Consider the following 21,622-nt stretch of genomic DNA (forward strand, 5'->3'; position numbering starts at 1 on the left):
TCAAAGTCTAAACTTCTCAAACTTTCTCTGCTGGTGTGTCAGCAGAATAAAATGCTAAGCCTTCTGTAACAAGGAAGAAATTAGTCAATTGGGGATTAAAAAAATGTTTTGTATAGTTAATGTATGGTACTAATTTAGGTTACTGAAGCTGGCAAAGAAAGCTGCTGTTCTAAGGAGGGTGGTACGAAGTTTCAGGTTGATCCTGTGGTTCCCTCCCACCACCTTCCAACATGTATATAAGTTGTCAGCTCTCCAGACACTTTGCCAGTTCTCTCTTCTAGCCTTGCCAGAAGCAACAGAGGACTAAAGATGAAGATCTTTTTCTTATTCACCTTTTCCACTTTTTTTTGGTCTCCTTTTGAACAAGCAGCTGCTTCTGTTCACTATGACAAGATTTTAACTCACAGTCGAATAAGGGCACGCGACCAAGGGTAAGTAACTGGTGTTTATTTCTATTTTAAAAGGGAGATTGTTAATCTTTCTTCTGCCCTTTCTTCTCGCATTATATTAAATGTGATTTTTCACTATGAATTCTTACTATCATTCAAGTAGAACTAACTTTCTCAATTAATTTTACAAGAACTGTTCCTAAATAAAAAGCTTTCTGGGGAGTTTCAAAAGGAGACTGAATACTGCTAAACTTCATATAATGTGAAAAAAACCCTAAAATCACCACTTCTCAATGAATAAAATACATGCATTTTAGAATCACTGAAGTTAATTACAGTTCACAATTAACATAATGGGATGTCAGATATGTTTAATATGTTTTCCAATGTTTGAATAGAGTTGACACCTATCCCACCATATTTTCTCTCTTTATCCGTCCTAATGTAAATCATGACCTCTATTTAAATGCTTTCTAAGATGGGAATATATACTGGGAGCCTTTGTAAAACTTCTATTCCCGCTAGAGCAATGCAGCAAGCCACTCAACAGGGTACCTAAAAGACAATGCTTACAAGCCAGGCTGCTCAGAGACGTGGAGAGAATTTGAACAGCTGGTGTCAGGGAGACACATGTGTCTAAACTTATTTTCCTTCAGTCTTCTTAAGTAAAAACTGTTCTGTGAATAGCAGTTGTTTACCATCCTAGCTTCCCTTCTTAAATTCCCTCTGCCTGCTACACACACACACACAGAGTGCTATTCAAATAAAAAAGTTCACTGGCTTCCCAGTAGATGTAACATATATGTTCTAACTTTTTAACTGATGATTTTTTAATTTATTTTAGAAGAATAAAAGCTAATGACAAAATGCCTTTGCTCCATGGAATTTTCCTTTAAGAAATTCCTCTTCTGTACACTACCATGCTAAGGAAAAAGTATTCACATTTGAAAACTGTGACTCCTTTTATTTACATGTCAATTTACCCTTTGGTCTCCCGTAATTCCCAGAATGTTTACTTAGGTGCCTGCGGTACTCCAAAAGGTTGGTAATCAAAACAGCTGATTGATCTACAGAAGACAGGGTTTCCTTCTACAAAAAGAACGAGGCACTTTGCTTCCCCATCTCCCCATGACCTGCACAGATGTGTAAAAGACAAAAACTCTAATGAAAAGAGCCTGATGGTTTTCACAGCTTAGTCCCTGCTGGTTGGTAATTAATTCACTTTGCAGGGGGAAGGGAAAAATGTAAGGCATATTGAGACTTGATTAGGCACAGCTGGTGATCACTGCCCATCAGAGACAGGGGGTCAAACCAGAACGGAGGGGAATCTTCTGTCCCTGCTGGGAGGGGTCTTGCCAAGGAACTCAGCTGGGCAGTCCCAGCATCTTGCACTGTGGCTGTTGAAAACACACCTGCCCTGGAAACTGAAGCCAGATGTTCATTTCTTACATTTCAAGAGAAGCGGTATTTGCCGCTGTTTCATACAAAAGTTTTCTGAAGATGTACAGAAGCTTCTTTTTAAAATGTTTCTCGCTCCCACCCACAGCCAAAATGTCTGTGCCCTTCAGCAAGTTATGGGAACAAAAAAGAAATACTTCAGTACCTGCAGAAACTGGTACCAGGGAGCCATCTGTGGAAAGAAAGCGTAAGTATGCTCTGTTTCAAAACTCTTCCCCATTCATTGAGATAATCCAATGTAAGATTAGAAAACTCTCCTTTTCTCAGACATGCGCTGTTTGTTTCAAGTGCAGGCACAGGAAGAATTCAGTTCATAATTTTACAGGGTTACAGCTTCTCTTTAGCTGCTTCTAAAACCTCCTGGGTAAGTGATCCAATAATCATTGCCAAAAATAATCACAAAAGGAATGGAAAGTCTGAAAATGACAGCATAGCATATATTCTTTTTTTAAGTTTAGGAGGCTTCAAAGTATTAGTTTCAGCAATACTTCTCTGAGTTAAGTATGCATAGCCCTATTTTAAACACAAAGAGGTATAAAGTTAAGTGACCTACCCAAAACCACAGAGGGACCTAATAGGCCAGTTGTGAAAAGAACTCAGCACTACCTAGCACAGCTGTGAGCTCGGACCACACCTCTCCACAAATAAAAAAAAAAAATAAAAAAAAAAAAATCAGTTTATGGTTGTGGATACAGATTATATCTGGGTGAGTTTGGCATTCTTTTGGAATCTGTGTGTCACTTCTCAGAATGCAAGTCATTGCCTTCTCAGTGACAAAATGTCAAAATCACTACTGTTTTGTCAGTCATAGAGCAGCTTCAGAGTGTGAAGACATACAAAGTCCCCAGTCCTGAACTTGGTCTGCCCCACTTGTCTTACTTAGAATTAAGTAATTTAACAGAGACTGTCATTGTTTACCCAATACAATAAACTAATGTAATGTTTTTCTTGTGTACTATTCTCTTGCTATTATGCAATTACTTGGATAAATTTCTCAGCAGTCATCACAGGAAATCATTATTCTTATGGTCTCATTATTCTCTTACAGGGTACAAATAGGTCTGGGGTGACGTTTTCAGAAAGGCTTGAGTGAACAGGGAGTCCTGGCTTCAATTGTAACTCTGTCTTAGGGTATTAGGAGTCTCTTAGTGAAAGCCTATAAAACTCTTCAAAATGCCCAAGTAATATTTAAGTATACAATTTGAATAGTCACTGAGGATTGTATGCCCTAAGACATAAAGATGTCAAGTTATATTGATACATGGTGCAAATTATATGTATGAGGAACTTAACTCCATTTGAAGTAAGACTTTTATTTACAACTTTCATAATGAACATCAACCAAAGTTTTAGATGTTAATGTAATGTGGACTAATTTTTTGTTTCTGTGCCAAAGGCTTCATTAACAGAGGTTAATATGGAAGAAAAATATCCACAGTGTTGGCAACATAAGCCAGTCAAGGATGACTCCCTTTGTAAACAAGCTCTTAAATTCTCTTGAAAGTGTTTTTCTGATCAACAGTAATCCACTAAATAAATGAGAAAGGAGAGCTTGAACAAGAAGTGACTGATAATTTGCAATTGGTTAGTCATATTTTTTTCTCTTGATTGTCAAAGTCATGAGTAAATAGGATTCGTATTTTCCAGTCCATTCTTCATGTTTAAAAAAATGTTTCTAAATATAGAAACAATGATCAATTCGGGGGGGGGGGAGGGGGGGGAGATATATTTGACTTTAAACAATTACACATAGCTGACATTGAATCCAAGTGAGCTTTTACAAAAAGAATACTTTCAAGTTAAAAGTGCAACTGTAAGACTTCATAAATTTGTATGAAATTCATTGAATAGTTCTTTACAGAAAGTCAAAGAATTCCATGTTTACAAAGAATTAGATGCAGATACAATCTGGGTTTGTGCTGGGGAATGGAGGGGCACGGAAAATGATGCAGAGTGTGCATGCATCACTGACAGTGCTAATATGGCTACACTCTCTCACGCTCTCTTTAGTGCATCTACATATATGACACTTTCATAATTAAAAAAGTATCCTTTTCCTATTTTTTTTCCTCATTTTTCTTCAAAGCCAGCTTTACATCTTGTTTCATTTTTTGGCTGGTTGAGCTGTCCTGGCTGACAATCACATTCATAGTTCTTGAGCATGATCCCTATATTTACTAATATAAAACTGATTAAGACTCCCAAATTATTATTTATGTTAAAATACTGTTAAAAGTCTACAAGTAGATCAGATAGTAGTCAGGCAAGGACCTGAAATGGGCTTGGATTGTGGTTCCTACTGCTCCTGTTGGGTGTCAGAGGCTTTGCATTTTTTGAGATTCCTGAAAGATGCTACATGTCATAGCATGGTGTTGCAAAGGATCCTTAGGAAAAAGACTGAGGGAAGATGTAGTAGGAGGAAGTTTTCTTCCATTTCCTTTCATAGAAAGCGTTTTTAGTGCTCTGACAGCATATCATAAATTAATGGAGCTGAGTTATACTTCCAATACAGTGAGACACTGATTCCAACACACAGTTCCTGCCTTTCAAGCACTGCCACAGCTTTGAAGTCTCAACTCTAAAGTCAGTTTAGACATGAGTTATGATACAATGGCCCCACCAGAGCTGAGGAAAAGACCTGATTATCATGGGCCAAGCTGTCACCCAAGCTTTCTGCTGTTGTAAACTTTATTGGTTAACTAATTACTTCAGGAGGTGAAAGAAAGTAACAGCAGTAAGTTAGAGTGGACATAGCACAAATCATAATGAATATCCTACCCAGACAAGCAGTCTGGTTATTCTAAATCCCCAGAAGTTTCTTTGAAACGTAACTGACTGTCTGGAATCCTAACCAGTTTCTCCCATTTTTTATTTTGGCTTTGTTTTTATAAGCAAATCCAGACAGGTTAGAACTCATTTTTCATATAAATTGCAGATTTGTATGCATATGATGATGGTAATAATGATCAGTTTCTAGTCAAACTAGACTGTGGTCATTTGTTCCACCTCTACCTTCAATCTTTTTAGGACCTGTAGGTTTATAGTTTTAATCAGTCTTTCCTTCTCCTCCAGGTGGCATTATAGTACTGACTTCCCTTTTCCTTCAGTGGACATGCTGCAAGTCATCCAAAATACTTCACCTTTTGAGAAAAGTTTGCCATACCACTGACTTCTTTGGCACTACATTTTATTCCACTGCAGACACATTGGGAAGAAGGGTATTTCCTAAACATAACTTTAGACTGAAACTTGGATATTCTCAAAGTCAGTTTGGGGAAAAAAAACCTACTCCTGTGGTTTTATTCCTAGATAGATGTCATGTCTTCCCATGAGACAAAGTCTTCTCTCAGTACAAATCTGACAGGGAATTCATTACTTTGCTGAGCTCCAGAAGTAAAACAACTTATGTAGTCATAGACACCTTCATGTGTCAGGAAAAACTGTTTGAAGCAATAGGCAATTTGTACTTATTGAACTAAAGTCAGGTGGTGCCTTTGTTCTCCTCACTGACTAGAATTGAGAGGAATGTAAGCTGTAAAACATTTTACAGAGCCTATGGAAGGCCCTAAGCAAGAAGTCTGCTACAGCCAACCAGAGGAAGACGTTGAGCAGTGGGGCTGGTGGAATTGGTCATGAGAGTCTACACAAAACTACCACCTACCTTCTCCCTCCTAACACTCCTACCAGGCTAGAGGGGCAAAACAGTGTGTATGAGAGTAAGTTAAGTGATAGAACTCCTGAGGGGTTTTTTGTGGCTGTAACAGAGCATCTGTTATAACTTAGTCTTAGCTGTTAATGGGAGTTTTATATTCTGTGCGCTCAAACCAGAAATGCAGACGTTACTAAAGAGGTAATAAGAATGCTAATCCAAAAGGACGGTGGCTCTTCTCATGGTAATATCTCCATGTTAACAAGTCTTTCCTAACTTGTACATACGATCTACAAAATGTTAATTTGAGAAAGCTTTTATTATTTACACTTCCTAACCACTGCTCTAAATTTCTAATTGGGATGCAACTTAAAGAGCTGCTAAAATCAAAGTCAATTGGACCAGAAGGCTTTCCACTGTTTCTCTGCAGTATTTTAAATCCATGCCAGCAAGGAGTAGAAACAGATGAGTCGCAGAGCTGATCTGAATAACTGTAAACTGGCTCTGTTAGCCAAGAATAACAAGGACAGAAGGTAGTTGTTGCTCTGCCCTTTCTTCCTTTGGATGAGGTCAGAACAACTTTGTGCTAAAAAAACCCCACCCCAACAATCAACCAAACACCACCACCACCCCCAACCCACCCCCCCCAAAAAACCCAACCAAAAAACCCAAAACAAACACCAAAACCTCCAAAAAACCTCAAGAATGTAGCATTGCTTATTGCCTGGGTAACTGTTTTCTTTGCTTGGGCACCATCTTATATGGAACTAGTAGGGAGATACAGATGAAGGTAACTAACGGTGTGCGATGGTACTTCCCCCATGTACTGTGCCTATACACAAGTGGTGCTGAAGAGCTGCATCCTGCACTGAGTTTTATCTTGTTCTAACCTTATTGTGGGATCCTCCATACATAACTCTCTTCTCCCATTCCACTTTCTCACTACATTTTGAGCACATCTGATACATGGACCTTCTAATTGCAGTCAACTGTAAGGGAACATGAATACTGTAAGTAGGAACTTACAGTAACTCTTGGTGACTGAAAAAAAGCCTGGGCTGTACATAACAAGTTACATGGTAAAAAAGGCACTGATCTTGTAATGTTTGGCTGAAGAAGCCTTTTCTTTCTTAACTATGTTCTTCAGCCAGTTTTCTGCCTTTCATTAATTGTGTCATTGTTGGATATGGTAAGAAGACTAAACTTGCTGTGTCTTATTCTATGCTTATAACGCAGCTTCCTTTTTCCTTTTTCCAAAAGCTAATTAAGACCACAATCTTTCATAGCTGCTCATGGTGTGAGGGGGAGATAATATTTTTTTCCTTCCACAGAATAGAAAATTTCTCATGACAAAGCAGTTCACACAGTTGGGAGAACGTTCTGACTCCTATTCTGCTACACAGTTTTCTTTAATCAGAATTTTTTTTTAGCTTCTGGCAGGAATGCAGCAAGGAGGAAGAGTATAAGGTTAGTTTCCTTATTAGTTAGAAAATCTGTAGCCTAAACTGTATGCTATTCTTGCATTCCCCAAAAATGGCCATTTAGTAAATTGTTTTAAAGAAAGAGATGTATTAAAAAGAACTATGCAAATACTTTTGATATACAGCTTCTCAATTGAAAAGGTGTTCATGGCAGAAGGGTGAATATGTCATGTGTGTCTACGTATGTGAGGGAAGGAGACAAAGTATTCTCTTAGCATGGAGAAATGAAAGATTATGTGGGGTTTTTTTATGTGGGTTTTTTAAAAAAATCTCTAATCTTCACCAGTTCTATCAGTTTGCTAATAGTTAGGGAATTACAATCCTCACTTTCAAAATCATGTTTTGTAATGCTATTGTTCCTCCAGTCTACTTTCATTTTTTTAATGTCTTCAAGTAGTTTGGATGTTGAAAGTCTTAAGTCCAACTTTTCATTTGAATAAGCTATTCATTTTAATGTGTTTGTGGTTAATGTTTTGTCAGCTTTAGTTTATGAAAAATGAGAGAAGTGTACTCAGCTGCCACCAAAGAGTCTACAATTTAAAAGCTGGAATGTGGTGGTAAAGACTCAGCAGAAACCTTCAAGGAATTAGTGTTCAGAACTCTAGCACTGCCAACATCAGCCACGCCTATAACAATAAATCTATTATGTAAAACCATGATGGCAATTTTTCGTTGTCATTCACAGTGCACCATACTTTGAAAAGTAATATCTGAAATCGAATGTCTTAAAGTTTGTTTTAGACTTTGGTAAGATTATATAATTTGTTGGCATTCCCTCTCCAAGGACCCAAAATCAACTCTGTGATAACTTTAGTGAATTTGCACTTTCATGTAAGAGAAGAGAATTTGTCAAGCAGATCTATGGTAGGGCTTTTATGTCTGTCATATGAATTAAGAAGACATTGTATCTTCTAAGACCATTAATGCTAAATTGAATATTACAGTATAGAATTATCAGTTATCCCTGCTTTGCTCTTATGTATAGTTCACATGTATTTAAGAATGAGAATATTTTATTGACATCATTATATAACAGTTCCTGGTCCCTGGTATTGCTAAGTTCTATGTAACCAAGTTCTTTTAACTCTGTTTTTTATTTCTTGTAGTCTGGTTTTCATCCTCACTACATTTACCGGTGAACTTTCCCTTGTGTCCATCCATCCAGTCTTTAGTGACTTCCTTCTCTAGAACATGCTTTATGTCTGTTCTTAATTAGTTCTCTCCCTCATTCCTGAGCTTCTTCAAAGTCTTCCTTGAAAAACCGAGGCTCTGCTATCCCACTTTCTATCACCATACAATCCACAGGACCTTCTCCTAAACACCTGTTTATTTCCTATATCCAGTATGGTGACCTCATGTAGTTTTGTCATTTTAATTTCTGTTCAGTTTATTTATTTTTTTCTTTTTCCTTTACAACCCTGCTGTCACCAGTTTCTCTAAATGTCCTCACTTTCTTCATTTCTCCCTTTCTTCCATCTAATCTCTTCAAAACAGATCAGTTAAATTTTCTTCAGCTGCTGTTCTAGTCACATCATCTTTTAATAACTCTATATAGGTTCCACATCCCCTCCCACGTTCCTTCCTAGCGCTTAATGATGGCAGTCATTCCGTAAATTCAAAAGCCCTGCATTTAGTAAAATACAACCAATTTGTAGTCTATACAGAAAAGGTTGAATGATAAAAAAGGGATGAAGATCTGGGGACTGCATACTTAGCAATGAAAAACTAATAATAATAATAATAATAAAAAAATAAAAATTAGACTCAGCTAAAATGAGTATAAACTTGTCCTGTATATTATTTAATTGTGCTTTTGTCTATATCCCACAGAACCGTGTTATATGAGTGCTGTCCTGGCTATATGAAGATGGATGGTATGAGAGGATGTCCTGCAGGTACAAATTTATTTTCATATGGATGAGTCAGTATATGAGAAGCACTACAACAGGAGAGACTTTCAAAGGTGGTCATCCTGAGAAATGATTGCCCCTTTTTAGGAATTACTGCCTGAGAATACACAGCTTCATTTGCATACAGCCAACACAGTTAAAAAACAGTCAGCACTGAATTTGATCATGCAGTTTAAGTTGAATTCCCCAGCTCCTTCCAGTTGCTGAACTGGGGAGGAACAATAGTGTCTCCAGTTCCCAAAGCTGCCAAAGAAGAATTTTTATTCCTATTCCAATCACACCCCAGAATAACCTAAAGCATAGCAGTGAGGTCAGAAACCCAGAACATGAGGTGTGGCATATCTAAATTCTGTTTATTCCTTTTCCCGAGAAAACTGGAATCATATTTACTGAAAGAGTATTACAGGCTTTAAATAAACTGAGGAGGAGTGAAAATGAAGACAGGAATTCTTGATTTCTCCCATTTGTGTTATTCTGTTTTGCATAAATAAAATTAATTGCAGCAGGGAAGAGTAATCTGAGAAGGAATATACTTCATAACTATAGGTCCCTATATCTGAACTAATCCTTTTACATTCAATAATGGAGTTAGGCATGCCTAAGGCAGAGTTCAGTTTGTTTAGATGGATTAATCTCACTTCAGATGTTTACATTAGGATGAGAGCAGTCACACTCTAGAATTGCCTGTTCCTCGCCATGACCATAAAAAGAGCCAAGAACAACTAGCTCGCATGCAGATGCCTCACCTGTAGATACCCTGAATTAGGAGAGATGAAGCCTGTTCTCACGTAGCAGGTTTTAACTGTGGGACTATGGCCATTCTTACTCTCTGGATGAATCAATACGTGCACAAACCAAACACTGGAAGAAGAGCAGAAGGTCTCACAAGAAGAATTCTGGTCCGCCGTGACTAAATGAGACCCACTCCGTTGAAATTTTTGTGATTACAGATGGAACTTACTCCTGTCCTCAATAGATAGCCTCCCATTTCAGGTTGGGTTCGCACAAACCAAGACAACTCTTCTAAAGAAAACATTACAATATTGGGGTTTGTCTGATCTAATTTTTCATTAAGCAAACCAAAAAACTAAATAACAAGCAGATGTGTTTGGGTGGGTTTTGAGTATGTTGACAATGGAATTTTAATCCAAGCACTTTGTTTTAATATTGATTTAAACAGTTCAGAAAGGCAATACTATTGTCCAACCAAAAGAAACAAAGTAGATCTGCTTGTGAGAAACAGGATGACTGAAGAGTTTACAGTATTCTTATCTCATGTTTATTTTAGTTGCTCCTATTGATCATGTATATGGCACACTTGGTATTGTGGGAGCTACCTCCACGCAGCACTATTGTGACATATCAAAGCTGAGAGGAGAGATTGAGGGACGAGGATCATTCACTTTCTTTGCACCAAGCAATGAAGCCTGGGAGCAATTAAATTCAGTAAGTGTGTGTGTGTGTGTGTGTTAAAGTCTATTTCTCTTTCAGCTAATGCTGTTTTAGCTGCAACAGGTAGTCTGTGATAAGGCAGACTGGAAACTATTGATATTTTAGATATTAAAGGACATTACACAAGTTATAATAAAATAATTTGAATGTTTAACATGCATTGCTGAAGCTAGAGAGTCTGAATTTATTTTCAGGAGTACTAAGTGACTGTTAAGTGTTGCTTATGTAAGCACTTGCATGACAAATGTTAATATTGTTAGTTATTAGCATAGTTTTGGAGAAACTGCATGATGTAGTTTGTTTAATTCTACTTTGTCGGTGAATCAGGTGTCCTTCTTTTAGCAATGTTTTTAGTTAAATATTGAATCAAAGCTCCTCAAATGACTTGTCTGTGGTGAGACCTCTTATCTTCCATTTGTGAGCAAATCAGACTAAAGCATCATTTAAATAGAGACAGACTGATAGGTATCGAAGTCATGTCTCCTAACAGGAGGTACCCATTGTTGAATATATTGAAAGCATATGTTAAGGTAAAGCAGTATGTACATCTTTCCATCTGGAAGAATGTTTTGAAGTTCTAATTAATTAAACGCCTTTCTTCTTCAGGAAATTCACAGGAATTTGATTGATAATGTAAATATTGAACTGTATAACGCTCTCCACCACCACATGGTAAACAAGCGCATGTTGACAAAAGATCTTAAGAATGGCATGACTCTGGTGTCTATGTATAACGACCAGAAATTGCTTATTAACCATTATCCTAATGGGGTAAGTCTATTCTCTTTCTTTTTTGTTCCTAATTCAGTTATAGCTATTACTCTTTCCACTTATTTCCTTCTATAGCTAAGAAAATAGGTTATAGAAAGTTTAACATCTAGCAAGTCAGTTGCCACTGACAAAAATAAATAAATTTTCTCTTGAAGAAATTTTGTCTGCTGTGTAGACTAATCACTAAGAAAGAATTAATGAACACATGCCATTTGCTGTTTAGAAATCAAAGTTTAAAAGAGAATGAACTTTCTTCCTAAAAGACAAAGGCTTTTGTGGCCAAAATATATGATCATCATAAATCTGAGGCAAAAACCTACTATTCATGTGTCTACAAAATATTATTAAATCAGATCTTTCATTTGAATTGGAGTGCATGGTAGAAGCATTTAAGATGGTAGGAGGGATGCATCCATTTTTTGGCTGGAAAAAAATTCATTTTTATAAATGCTAGAAAACTCCCAGTTAAGTCACTCACCTTTGTTGCATCAAAATGTTTATGTTGGACTACAGTTTACATTGGTAAAAAATGATAAAATCAATGTAGCCTGAATAAATCTGCTGCCAGGTGTCCAGAATCTTAGCCAGCTTTTTAAATCTTACAAGGTTTTACTTAAAACTTAAAATAAAAACTGAAAGAACAACAGTGAATACATAATGTACAGTATATACATTGCCAAACTGTAAGAATCAGATTCCAAGTATATGATCAAATTAATGTTTAATCTTCTACTGCTTGATTCTTCAAATATAGGTTGTTACTGTTAACTGTGCCAGGGTCATCTATGGCAACCAGATTGCTACCAATGGCGTTGTTCATGTCATCGATCGTGTCCTGACCGCTGTTGGAAATACCATTCAAGATTTCATTGAAGTCGAGGATGAGCTTTCATCTCTTAGAGTAAGCAGACAAAATAAAAATGCTTCTCTGGTCTTTTAGTTTTTTCTTCTTTCTTTTCTGTTTGTGTATCATACCTGGAAGTAAGAAGGGTTAGTTCAGTAAGAGACAGAAATAAATTAAATTAAGAACTCCAGCTAATATTGCAAATCTAGCTATATAAAAAGGCAAAGTATGTTTTACATAAGGAGTCTGCTTCTGCTCTTTTGTGGATCAAATAAGACCACATCAATAGGACAGAATGTGTCCCTGTACATAAAGTGTGTCTTTTCTTCAAGCACTAAGGTAATGAAACGTGTGAGCATGTTACAGTGTCTGGTGCTAGATAAATGAGAATAGTTTCAAAAAGGATGACAAAAAATGGTAAAAAACCCCAAATTCCAGAAGCTGGCTCATAGCAAGTTTCAGAACACCAGTAGATACATATAGGAAGGATTTTTCTTGCAGAGAGCAGCAGGGTTTTTTTTTCTGTCCAGGTTTCCAATTTCTTCTTCTTCTAGAATATATGTCTGCCTAGTGTAATGGGATTTCATGCTGCACATGTTTAAAAGAACCTGCCATGGTTTTGCAAATAGCAGTTGTCCTTTTCCCTCCTTCATTTCCTCAATAAATTAAAAATAAATAAATAAATAAATGCAGAGGCATAAAGATGGAAAAGACCTTCTGAATCCCTCAAGTTCAGTCCATGACAGTTATAGGCAACCACATCATTTAATCCCTTTAAATAACTGAATATAAAAGCCAACTCTTTTGAGTTTCCAGTTGAAAAACAAGCCCCATCTATTTAATTTTCCCTGTGCATTCTTTCTTGTATCTCTTCTCTTTTGGTTTATCTTTTGTGAACTCTAAGCAGATGTTTCCACCTAATCCTAGATAAGGTCTTACCTATTCCTTTTATATTAACTTGCATACCTCCCTAACTCTGGCTGAAAAAAACTTACTGGTTTCCAGGATAGATGCTAGCATCATGCTTCTTTTTCTTCCAGTTGCATCACGTTGCACTCTGCCTTTCTGACTTTTCAAAGGGTGAAGTCCCTGTTTATAGCACATACACCTGCTAATTCCTGTGTGCGTACCTCTGCACTTCATACTGCTTTAATGACTTTGGCTCCAAAAGCAAATGTGCTAATAAAACCATTAAACAAAATCAGCCGTGAGACTCTAATATGACATTTCTTTTAACATGGTTATTCCCATCTTCCAGTTCACCAGTTTCATATGCACTTTATCTTTCTATCTTAATATTTAATATATAATATCTATAATATTTCTATAACTATTTCTATAATAGTTCATATTTGACAGAGGAAATTCTTTAAAGTCCAGATTTGTTCAATTTTACATATGTTCTTTTTCTAGGAAATCTGTTCATAATTTATATTGTCATACTCTATCATGTTATCCTTTTAATCCATCATATATTCTCACAACTTTTCCTGCCTTGTTCTTTTTCTTCAGTCTTTGATTCTAATGAGGACAAGTTGCAGCCACCAAAGAAATATATATTGTTATAGTATTCTTTTTTAGGATTAATCCAATAATGGAAACACCCAAATTGTGAGGTTGTACAGGGGAGATTTACAAGCAAGTTAAGAAGGTTTATTTAAGGAATATAAAGGGAAATAATACTTTTTTGAAAAATATTGAATGGGGTTTTATTTAGGTCAGACTGCTTACCTTTTCTTCATCACTAGAAAGTAGAGAATTTTTCATCAGTTGTGTTTAATTTTACTTTTTTAATGTCCAGAGCTGAGTAACATTTTAGGGATTAAAAACCTGGAGCTAATTTTTCCTGGCCTCAAAGCCTGAGATAGAATAGGATAATTTCAGTTGGAGGGGATCTACAATGATCATCTAGTCCAACTGTCTTACCACTTCAGGGCTGACCAAAAGTTAAAGCAAGTTATTAAGGGCATTGTCCAAATGCCTCTTTAACACCGACAGGCATGGGGCATCGACCACCTCTCCAGGAAGCCTGTGCCAGTGTTTGATCAACCTCTCGGTAAAGAAATCCTTCCTAATATCAAGTCTGAACCCCTGGCACAGCTTTGAACCATTCCCAGGCGTCCCGTCCCTGGATCCCAGGGAGAAGAGCTCAGCACCTCCCTCTCCATGTCCCCTCCTCAGGAGGCTGCAGAGAGCAGTGAGGTCACCCCTCAGCCTCCCGTTGTGATTCAAAACCTGCTCCTTGCATTTAATCAAATTAGTCATACACCCATGATACATTTTTTATTATTTCAGGGGCAAATTATCAGCTTTGATAGACTATTGCTTTGATCTAATTCGTCAAAACCTGCATGTTCACGTTTTTCATTTAAAAATTCAGGCCATAATAATAAAAATTTCTGCCCTGTTGTCACCTCTATCAGAATTTATTGATTACTGTGTGCTAAATTAAGGAGGTAACTTGGTATATCGACACATTTTTCCCACAAAATCAATTATCTATTCTTTTTTGTTAATTCATTTTTTCATCTTTCTGTAACACTGATCTCAGTCTAGCATTAAAGAGCCTGTGGGCACTCGGTGAAACTAGACATGTAATGTATTTTGGTAATATTTTAAATAACCAGTATTAAAAACCAAATTTATGTTCTAGGCTGCTGCTATCACATCAGATGTCTTGGATATTCTTGGAAAGCCTGGTCATTACACGCTCTTTGCTCCTACTAATGAAGCTTTTGAGAGACTTCCAAGGGGACTCTTAGAAAGGATCATGGGTGACAAGGTGGCTTCTGAAGGTATGTAACCTTTTTTTGCAAATGAAAATACAGGTTAGTAGATCGAGGAGGTAGAAACTACATTATCCTAGTAGCTCTGAAATTAAGCACCTGTACTTTCATACATGTGAGAAGAATTATTTCTTCTGTCTGATTTTTCTAGTTACCTAAGGATTCAAATTCACCAAGGACTTAGTTTCCAAAACAGTTTAAAGGAAACTGTGAAAATATAGGTGCACGGATGTTTCTAATAGCTCAGCTGCATAGTTCTGATAGTCCTGCCTCTAGAAATGCAGGGCTATTTGAATGTGGGATTCTCTAACAGCTATCTCATTAATAGTCTTTTCATACAAAAAGGCCATGTTCTTGTAAAAGACAAGTTCTGTCTATACGTTGAACTGAATTTAGACTATATATTCTGACAAACTACAAGTCAGCACATTTATTCTTCTGATAACTACAATAAACTTAACTGAATCAGTCTGTTATGTGAACAGTAATGTAATAGAAGGTTCCATTTCTATAGAACTACTAAGAAATGGAAGGTTACATTTCTATTCTTATTTATGACCTCCACTGCACTAAACAAGTTCTCCATCATTTCATTATAGCCCGATTAAGTCACTGTGGAGTGTCTCAATGGAGGATCATGAAAAGAGGAATCTGGGCTAATTTTAGTTTGAGACAATGACTAAAAATGGAATCCTGAAATAGCACAGCATTTTTTTTACAGTTTTTTGTTTGTTTGTTTTTCGTTTTGCTTTCAGGAATTTTTGGCTGATTCTTTTGCTACACACAGAGGATAGTACAGTGAATCTCGCGTAGTAAGGCATAACAAAATATAAATGTGGGGCTGACTTTGCATAGCATATAGAGTTTTGTACTCAGAGGTTCATTTGAAGCATATCGTTTGCAGTCACTGAACTATATACTCGGTTACATGCTGATTGCAGCATAACCAGTATAGTTTTCATAATATAATGGATGCCAAAGCTTTTTGACCATAAATGTTGTTTAGAGAGCCATAGTATCAATTCTCATATAAATAACTTGATAAAGAATCTATGAGTGCAAATAAGCAAATATGCTAGATAAGCTAGTAAAGTATTAAAAATAGTGTAGATGTAATTTATTCCACACCTATATGTGAATTATATATATATATATGAATATCTGTGTCCATACACCTATGTGTGAACTTCCTGCTCTTTTCTCCGCAGCTCTCGTGAAGTTCCATATTTTAAATACTATGCAGTGCTCTGAAGCCATCACAGGTGGAGCTGCCTATGAAACCTTGGAAGGAAACGCAGTTGAAGTTGGTTGTGATGGTGAAAGTCTGACTGTGAATGGAGTGAAGATGGTGAAACGCAAAGATATTGTGACAAGCAATGGCGTTATCCACCTCATTGATGAAGTGCTAATTCCTGATTCGGGTCAGTGATGTGTATGAAAAACTTGTTACACTGATGATGTTTTTCGCAATATTACCTAGATTACCTCAGATATATTATTATGGATAAGCATGGAGAATCCAAATCAGGAAAAGGAATAAATTGTGTGTTAAAATACCTTTTCTTATTCCTTTATTTGCAGCTAAGCAAGTCATTGAGCTTGGGGGTGCCCAGCAGACTACTTTTACAGACCTCATGATACAATTAGGATTGGCATCTTCTCTTAGACCAGAAGGCCAATACACTCTCCTGGTACCTCTGAATGGTGCTTTCTCAGGTTAGTAGCTTTAAAAGATTATGCTCTGAATGTCAAAATGAACAAGAATATACGCTACCCTGACAGTTTTCCAAATAAACCCCAGTACCTGTTCTAAGTCCCAAGGAAAGACAGCCATAGAGAAATAGAGAGACTTCATCCTTTCAAAATACATACCATGCAGAAAGACAAAAAAAGCCTAATGACTAGGCTGCACAGTTTGTTTTTAGTGGCATCATTTGTTAATGGAAATAGTATCCCTGAAATAAGATACAAAATATGCACAGACAGACTGTTGGAAGGAAAAGATATTAATGAACTGCCAGTTCCCTTAATCTTTGGGTTACTTGCATTAGATTCACAACTTGTTTATTCTCAAAAAATTTATACAAGATTGGTATTTTCCAGTACATTAAAGCAGAGAGAAATTGATACAAATATACTATAAAACAGGTGTTTGCATATTTGCAGAAGCATCCTAACTTTTCCTCAAGAATTTGGTTAATTCATCACCACAGAAGCAAATTTGGAAAGGTTGTAAGGTGCACATACAGAAAGGAAAAGTTGTAATAAGAAGTTCAGCTGTAATTCAGAAGATGGAGCAGGCCCATATATAGATTACCAGCCATATTATTTATAGTAATTAATCAGGGCTATGTCAAAAGTCATTACCGAATTTAAGGAATGGCAATTTGTAGAAACTACTTAACAATTCATTTTCTGTGTACACAGGTCTGTCCAACACTTAACTCAAGCATTTCAAAGAAAGATACAATATTTCCATGGTCTTTTAATATAGCATCCACAGTTAACCTTATTTAAATGAAAAATCACTATATAAATCACTATATATTAATATCTAAATGGCTTTGTAGATGACACCTTAAGGATGGATCAACGCCGCCTTAAAACGATCCTGCAGAATCACATTATAAACGTGAAAGTTGGGCTCAATGAACTGTACAATGGACAAGAGCTGGAGACAATTGGAGGAAAACTGCTTAGAGTGTTTTTGTATCGCACAGTAAGTGAACAGGGCTTTCTAACAATATGTATCTCAGCTATGAAAATGAAGAATCATGAAAGAACAAAAGAGAAAGCTGAATGAAACCTCCAACATTTGCCGTTATGAGACTCTAGCAAAATCTTTAAGGTTTTAGGCTGGGAAAAAGTGAAAGGAACTTTGGGAACTTTGTTTGCATGGAAGACTCCTTGGGAAAACAAAACAGGTTTCCAGGTCTGGCACTCCATTCATTACAAAGTTTTAAAGCTAGATTTTTAGAGTCAATTAAGAACATTCTCAAGGGAAACAAAAAAAATCAAGTTTGGAAATATTTACACAATATTAACTTAAGATTTTGCTACTTTTGCTTTCTCAAGCAATACCAGATTTCCTGGTAAGAACACACAATTTGACTGTAGGAAATACATATGAATATTATTTTTAAATTTGGGAGCCTCTTGGAAAGTATGCCTCTATCTCATTTTATCAAATATGTTTAAGTGTATCATTGTGTGAATAGCTACACTTGTTTCTCTTTTAATCAGGCTGTATGTATTGAAAATTCATGCATGGTCAGAGGAAGTAAAGAAGGAAGGAATGGTTTTATTCACATCTTGAGACAGATCATCAATCCAGCAGAAAAGACATTACATGAAATGCTGAGAAATGATAAACGTTTTAGGTGAGTAGCAGTTTTCTCAGCACTGAGATTTTCCTTCAGAGGGTAACTGTATATACAGCACAGCTGGTCTGAGAAATAGTTGTGGACTGTGGGTTGTTGGATATTGGAGAACAGGGAGGGCAGGGGAGGGGGTATTACCTCCTTTAAAAAAAAAAAAAAAAAAAAAAAAGTCAGGGAATGGGGAATAAAAAAGAAAATATGTTCTTCTCCAGCTCTGTGCTGAAAGGGCTCCAAGACTTTATGCCAGAACAGTTGTTAATGGCACATAGGAGTCAGTAAGACACCAGAATGCGAGGAGTAAGAGGACAAAAGGGATTGTATGATGCATCCAAAGCTATAAATGCAGTGGAGTCTGGAGGTTTAATTAACGAGTAGTACAATTCCACATGGGTGCAACATGATTGCATACCCTTCCCAGTACCTATTCTGTCCCCTTCCTGCAAGTATCTCAATAGTCCTAGAAAAAGCAACTATCCTTGGCATCCTCCCTTCATCTCTTCTATCTGTGGGGTTTATATTTGATGAATTCTGCTCTGATCTAGGCTGCCAATATTCTATTTTTTTTTCTCAAATCTTTTTTGCTCAGTCTGTTGCTCTTAAGACTGTCCTTTTTTCTCATTCTTCTCCTCCACTGTCTTTATTTCTGGGAAACAGGGCGAGTGTTTGAAAATTGATGCACTATCAGAAAAAATGAGGGAACTAAGTGCCTGGACCCAAGTATAGTTACTACACTTCAACAGAATGTATTTGTGTTTTGTCTCTTTGCTGTAAACAGTGTTTTCCTCAGTCTGGTGAAAGCTGCAGATTTAGATGATGTTTTGTCACAGCCTGGAAAATGGACTCTGTTTGTTCCAACTAACGATGCCTTTAAAGGTTTGACTGATGATGATAAGGATATATTGATAAGTAAGTAACATAAGAAAACTAGAAATATAAGCAAAGGTAAAAATCGGTGGGAAAGTTGGCTAATGCACTTCTTACACAAAACATGTCTGATAAAACAGTTTACCTTTTGCACAGAGCAGGTCATAGGACTTCCCTAAATTAATTCCTTCTTGGGGGTTAGAGAAAATATCTTTTTGGGGAAAAAAAATCCAACCTGAATTTAAATTTAAATTCTTGATATATTATTCCAAGGTGTAAGTACCTTCCAAGTAAAAATTTGCATTCATTTAACTAGCTTCAACTTTTCATCATTTGACCTTGCCACAGTTTCTTTAAACTGAAAGGTCTCTTCTATCAGGTTTCTTTTCTAGTTGCGACCACTGCATTAAAAGATATGTAGTATTGTCTTTCCTATCTTTCCTTTCCTCTCTCTTCTCTGCCTCCACCCAGTGATCTCTGATATAACTTGTGCTCTACAAGTTAAATATTTAATATATATTACTAAATGTGAATTTATGTAATTTATTTCCATCTTATGCCTTTAAACTCTGGAATTACATAGATTTTTCACATGATTCGGAAGTAGTTTCTTTAATGTCATGCTTTATTTCTGTAAGAGAAGAAATGCACAGTGAATACTTCAAATCTCCTCCAGAATTTCCCACTAGAGGAGCAGACTGTGGCCACAACACTATAAATATTTTTAGTTTATATGAGAGTAATGTGAATCTGGCCTGTGCACAAGTGCAGGAGGAGCGATTGCCTTGAATCCCACATCCAGAAGGTCAGTCACTTTTCTGCTCCTGCACTTTTCAGATCAAAGTTCAAAGACATGAAGCCAGATCCCATGAATCCTTAATGACTTCAAAGAGTCCAGCTCAGAACATAGAAAAGCAGCAACCCTAGCTCTATACAGCCTTTAACTCACTGGAATTTGAATTATCTCTTCAGCCATTTAATGTTATGATAGTGGTCTAAATTACCTTCTAGTGTGGTGTGTCTCTAGTGACTAACGCTAAATAACAGCCTAAATGACTAATATTAGATAGCTAGAAAATGAAATGAAGCTTGTCTCAAGGCTGTGAACTGAAGTAACTGGATAAATGCCATTGTTCTGTTTTTATTGGACTACATAGTTATTTTATTAACTAAGACTGAGTTTATCAGGTCTGTTATTTTTGTCTTCAATTCACAACTTGACATGTACCCAAGGCCTATGCCATTTTTTACTTCTATAATTAAGAATACAATTATGCGCCATTCTGCTTTTCAAGGGGCTCTATGTACTATCTTTTCCTATCATTGTGACTCAGTTTCTACTTCCTTTCCTTGGCAGATGAGAATTTAATCTACCCTCATTATTTTTTTACTGCAGAATGTCCATTTTTTGTGTGTCAGATTACTTTCTGTAGTTCTGTCTTGGCTTTCTTTAAAGATGTTATGTTGCTTTCTCCATAAAAATTAAACCTTAAAATATGTAATTTTTTTAAGGAATATAAAGAAATACTTTCTTTAGCTGTAAGAATGGCAGAAAACAAAGATTATTTTACCCAGTAACCATTGTGGCATAGAACAAAAGTAATCTGATGGTTTGTGAAAACAGTTTTTGAATGGCCATGTTTAGGCTTTGTATATAACTTGATGCTATCTATGAATGGTCCAGTCACAAAATCTCAGTGCTAATTTTAGTAGGAAGAAAAGGAGAATTTAATTGCATTTCGGTAGCAAAGTGAATTGCATTAGTATCAGTCATCAAAGCAAAAAGCAGAAAAAGGAAAATATTCACTGAAAGGGACACCAGGAAAAAATTATAACCAGACGGTATTTCCATTGCAGTTTCATCAAGGCTGAAACTCCTAATAACAATCAATATCAGCCTGTAATGCTAATATGAGACTTGTAATAGAATGGTCAATATTCCATGTAGTGGCAAGCAGATGTGTTTAAAGACTGATCTGCTTGGTACCCCGTCTCCTGGAGAAGTTATGGATATTCCTACAGCCCATCCTATGACTCTGAACCTCCATGGACCCAGAGCACCGGGAAGCCCTGTCAGGACACTAACCTGAGCTCCGGAATCCATTTCCTTTCTAAGACAGTCTTGAAAATGTTGGCTTTTTTTGCTTTCTTCCCAAATAGGAATGTCAAACTTTGAAATATGGAAATCATCACTAGAATAGGGTTTTTTTTCCCAACTTTTCCAAGCTGCGTCTGTACTCTGTAAGTACAGTCAAAACCAGCACTCCAAATAACTCCTTTTCTGCCTGAAGTAAATAGCAACTTTCTCCTGCCCCAGGTGGGAAACACTATATTTACGTGTATAGAGGTGTTTTTCTATAAAGAGTTGTGAGTTATGCCCAGTCATCTCAGAAAGGTGTTGCCACAAGAGAATAATTATATTAACTGTTAGCTATGGTTCCCTTTAATTGCAACAGTGTTAAGGCTGGTGTTTATTTAGTAGCTTGGTGAAATTTGATATTACTGACTGGTTAGTGGTCCTGAAATTACTGTGTTTGCAAATGATTTGTAGAGCATATTTAAGAAAAGGGCAAAAAAAAAAAAAAAATCTGATTAGAGGTGCAAGCAAGTAAGAGAAAATAATACAGAAAAGATAGGA

General features: G+C 36.5%; 1 protein-coding gene across 10 annotated transcripts in view; it reads left to right on the forward strand.

The window, feature by feature from the left end:
* The first annotated feature begins 265 nt into the window (after positions 1–265).
* The window catches only part of POSTN (periostin), a 38,429-nt gene continuing 17,072 nt past the window's right edge, over positions 266–21,622 (forward strand). For all 10 annotated transcript variants that reach the window (XM_049823348.1, XM_049823349.1, XM_049823351.1 and 7 more), the window contains exons 1-12: positions 266–431; positions 1,936–2,034; positions 8,808–8,872; positions 10,176–10,333; positions 10,946–11,110; positions 11,865–12,011; positions 14,608–14,749; positions 15,949–16,161; positions 16,322–16,456; positions 17,311–17,459; positions 17,984–18,120; positions 18,896–19,026. In XM_049823348.1, coding sequence (XP_049679305.1) covers positions 310–431; positions 1,936–2,034; positions 8,808–8,872; positions 10,176–10,333; positions 10,946–11,110; positions 11,865–12,011; positions 14,608–14,749; positions 15,949–16,161; positions 16,322–16,456; positions 17,311–17,459; positions 17,984–18,120; positions 18,896–19,026 — 1,663 coding nt within the window. In that variant the 5' untranslated portion in view covers positions 266–309. The remainder of the gene's footprint in view (positions 432–1,935; positions 2,035–8,807; positions 8,873–10,175; positions 10,334–10,945; positions 11,111–11,864; positions 12,012–14,607; positions 14,750–15,948; positions 16,162–16,321; positions 16,457–17,310; positions 17,460–17,983; positions 18,121–18,895; positions 19,027–21,622) is intronic.

The sequence above is a fragment of the Accipiter gentilis genome, chromosome 19 (genome assembly GCF_929443795.1).
Source record: "Accipiter gentilis chromosome 19, bAccGen1.1, whole genome shotgun sequence".
Taxonomy (NCBI): domain Eukaryota; kingdom Metazoa; phylum Chordata; class Aves; order Accipitriformes; family Accipitridae; genus Astur; species Astur gentilis.